At 39.3% G+C, this 3,203-nt stretch overlaps 1 protein-coding gene across 1 annotated transcript; it reads right to left on the reverse strand.

Annotated features, from left to right (window-relative positions):
• Nucleotides 1-291: 291 nt before the first annotated feature.
• Nucleotides 292-2,433, reverse strand: LOC147506230 (uncharacterized). The gene is made up of 3 exons (XM_086605720.1): nucleotides 2,134-2,433; nucleotides 1,767-2,054; nucleotides 292-297 (listed from the first exon to the last, which is right to left on the reverse strand). The coding sequence occupies exons 1-3, from the start codon at nucleotides 2,404-2,406 to the stop codon at nucleotides 292-294; spliced, it is 567 nt and encodes a 188-aa protein (XP_086461846.1). The 5' UTR covers nucleotides 2,407-2,433.
• Between the last annotated feature and the right edge of the window lie 770 nt (nucleotides 2,434-3,203).

Raw genomic sequence — 3,203 nt, forward strand, 5'->3', positions numbered from 1 at the left:
TCGACTTCTTGGTTCAAGCCTCTCATAGAGCCTGTACATTCTGCGAGTTTCAATCCAATAGCCTCGAATACATACTCAGAGATTAATGTATGAGTTGAACCAGTATCCACCATTGCTAGTAGACACCCGTAGTTGTTGAGTTCCACTTCTACGAACATAAGGTCATCATCAGGGACCAAAATGTTCATACCATTCAACGAACTAGTAGGTAAAGCAAATGAAATAGGAACAACATGAATAGGAGAACCTAGTGGTGTTGTCATTTCTATTCTGAAATAGAAACCCACTTTGTTATTCCTGAAAACCAAAAAGCATAAACAAATTATATTCACTAAAGAAGATACACTCACAAATTCAACGAACCTTCGTTGTTCATTGTTCTCAAGAGGCTTTACTGTTCGTTGCTCTCAAGAGGCTTTTTCTCACTTTACGTACTGTTTCAAGAGAAACCCATTTCATCTCAATGTGGGATAACTTGGGAGACAAATTACTCATTCATATCTCAAATGAATTTGAGCAAATCATTTTTCTAACAGCATCTAGCAGCTCAAACCGAATTACCAGAAGGGATTATATGATAGCAAAGAAAGATGAGGATCTGGTTGCGCAGAGACAAAGCCTCATTTACACTGCACAGCTGCATGCTATACTAATCAGACTTTCACATACATGGACATTACTTTTATTTTCAGAGAAACTCTAATATATAAAATTTGTTTGGCTAGCTTCTCAATGCTAAGAGCATCTTTAGCATAGCAACCAAAAAAACACCAAAATTTTGAACCAAAAAAACACCAAGCAACTTTAGGAGCAACATCAAATTCTCGACATCAAATGACGCGGTTTTGGATAAACCGCGCCATATAGCCCATGCGGTTTTCCCAAAACCGCTCCAATGAAGCCCATCTTAAAAGCCCAAGCCCACGCGGTTTTGAGAAAACCGCGCAATGTCTCGCACATCAACTTTATTCTTTATTTTCTTTCCCAATCTCTCACGCGGTTTTGGCAAAACCACGCCATAGAAGCCCATTTAGAAGCCCAAGCCCATGCGGTGTTAGAAAAACCGTGCGGTTTTTCCAAAACCGCGTGAGACATTTGATACAGTACCAAAGCTAGCACCAAATATTGGCCGATTTGGTGCTAGCTTTGGTTATTTTTTGGTGTTTTCATCAATATGTCAGAGCATCTTTAGCAGTGATATCAACCTAGCATCAAGAATTTGGTGTTTTTTCAACTTCAGGAGAACTACATGTTGATGAAAACACCAAAAAAACACCAAACCAAACACCAAATCGACCAATATTTGGTTCCGTGTTTGGTCAGATCAAATCACTCACGCGGTTTTGCCAAAACCGCGCGGTTTTTCCAACACCGCGTGGGCTTGGGCTGCTAAATGGGCTTCTATGGCGCGGTTTTGGCAAACCGACGTGGGCTTGGGCTTCAATGGGCGCGGTTTTGCCAAAACCGCGTGCGTTTTTTCTGAAAATTAGAATTGTGGTGCATAGAACTTGAAAAATTATGAGTTGTGCATAGAAGTTAAGAAATTAACAATTGTGCAATTGAAGAAATTAAGAATTGTAATTCAAAATCGAAAAAATTAAAGAAATTAAAAACCTATAATTATGATTATGCAGTCCAAAATCTATGATTATGATATAATCATATAATATCCAAAATAATCCAAAACCTATCATATTACATCAAATTTATTTAGCTCTCTTTTTACGCCCCTTACCACTCGATCCCTCTCCTCTCTCTATTTGGACGTTCCGAAACTGCTCCTCTAAGTTCCTAATCTGAGAATTATGATCTTCTCTGTCTGCACGGAGGTTAACTACTTCAGCCTGAAGTTCCTCATATCCCTCGATGTTCATTGCTGCGTACACTTGCTGCGATATCCTCATCGCTTTCCGAAGTCTCGTCATAATGCGACGCCGGGATTGTCGATATGTCCGAGAATATGCCTCCTCTCTTTCTTGGCTATAATGATACAGGGCAGTCTTCATCCCATCAAACATAAGAACCTGGTTCTCATATCTTTCTATAACCTCAGCCTAAAAATCCAATAAAATACAGTGTGAGTACATATTATATATATATAATGAAAAAGATAAATAAAACAATTAAACTCACCATGGTATACTGATCAATATGCGGCTCTAACTCAGAGAAACGAGCATGAGACACCTCAGGAATGGAAATATAAGTAGGCTCCCCATCAGGTCCACACACGGCAAATATCTGAGGATTACTGACAGACACAGGAGCTGGATGATATGCATTCAGAGGTTGTGGGTTGTAAACAGGTTGTGGCGGATGAGGAATACGTAGCTCACGTCTCATCCCTTCCAGGCCCACAAACTCGAAGTTGCTAGCCCGACCAATAGGAGGCAACAACGGACCCATGGAGACACGGTTCCACCATCTATAATACTGATCAACAGTCTGCTCGACAACAAAAGAAGACGCATCTGGCCAAGGACCACCACTGGCATGAACTCCATGAACTTGAATTCTACCCCACGACTTTGCATCACTAATGTCACACCTCGAATTTCGACAGAATTCGGAAAAACATTGTTTGTTCCCGACTCTTCGATCTCCGAGGTGTGACGCACTCTCAACTCCCAAAAACTCATAAACAGTTTAAATATGTGGATAATTTAAAAACCAATAAAAATTTCGAATTAACAAAATTTCTCTTCATTACAAAAATTAACAAATGCAAATGCAAATAACCTTATCTCAACTGAAAATCTATATCACCTCAAAGGAAAACAAAACATATCCTGAGATACAACGCTAACGCAAACCACAAGCAGCAACCAATCTTCTTCAACACTAAATCTGTCAAGACTTATCAACTATGTTCATTTAATGAACACACTCGATAAGCAAACATGCAAATCGGGTCAGCATTATAAAAATGTTGGTGTGAGTAGCTCTAAAATACAACATATACTTATACCAAATATATACAAAATCCTTACGGCAGTTAGTTCCTCCACCGAGGCGCCTTAACTTTCCACGACTAATTCAACATCTTTAAGTTCAATAACTAAGCCATGTAGTTCCTCCACTGAGGCGCCTTAACTTCCCACTAACCACACAACAAACTATACTCATAATAAATAAGGCATGTAGTTCCTCCATCGAGGCGTCTTAGGTTCTAACTAAACAAATAACCAACATATTACCATAAT

This window comes from Coptis chinensis, chromosome 4, assembly GCF_015680905.1.
Source record: "Coptis chinensis isolate HL-2020 chromosome 4, ASM1568090v1, whole genome shotgun sequence".
Classification (NCBI taxonomy): domain Eukaryota; kingdom Viridiplantae; phylum Streptophyta; class Magnoliopsida; order Ranunculales; family Ranunculaceae; genus Coptis; species Coptis chinensis.

Bases quoted from the DNA above. Each gene is read 5' to 3' on its own strand.
- LOC147506230 (XM_086605720.1), bottom strand. From the start codon at position 2,406: ATGGGTCCGTTGTTGCCTCCTATTGGTCGGGCTAGCAACTTCGAGTTT. The intron at 2,055-2,133 runs GTGAGTTTAATT...TTGGATTTTTAG, and splicing joins ATATTGATCAGTATACCATG to GCTGAGGTTATAGAAAGATA.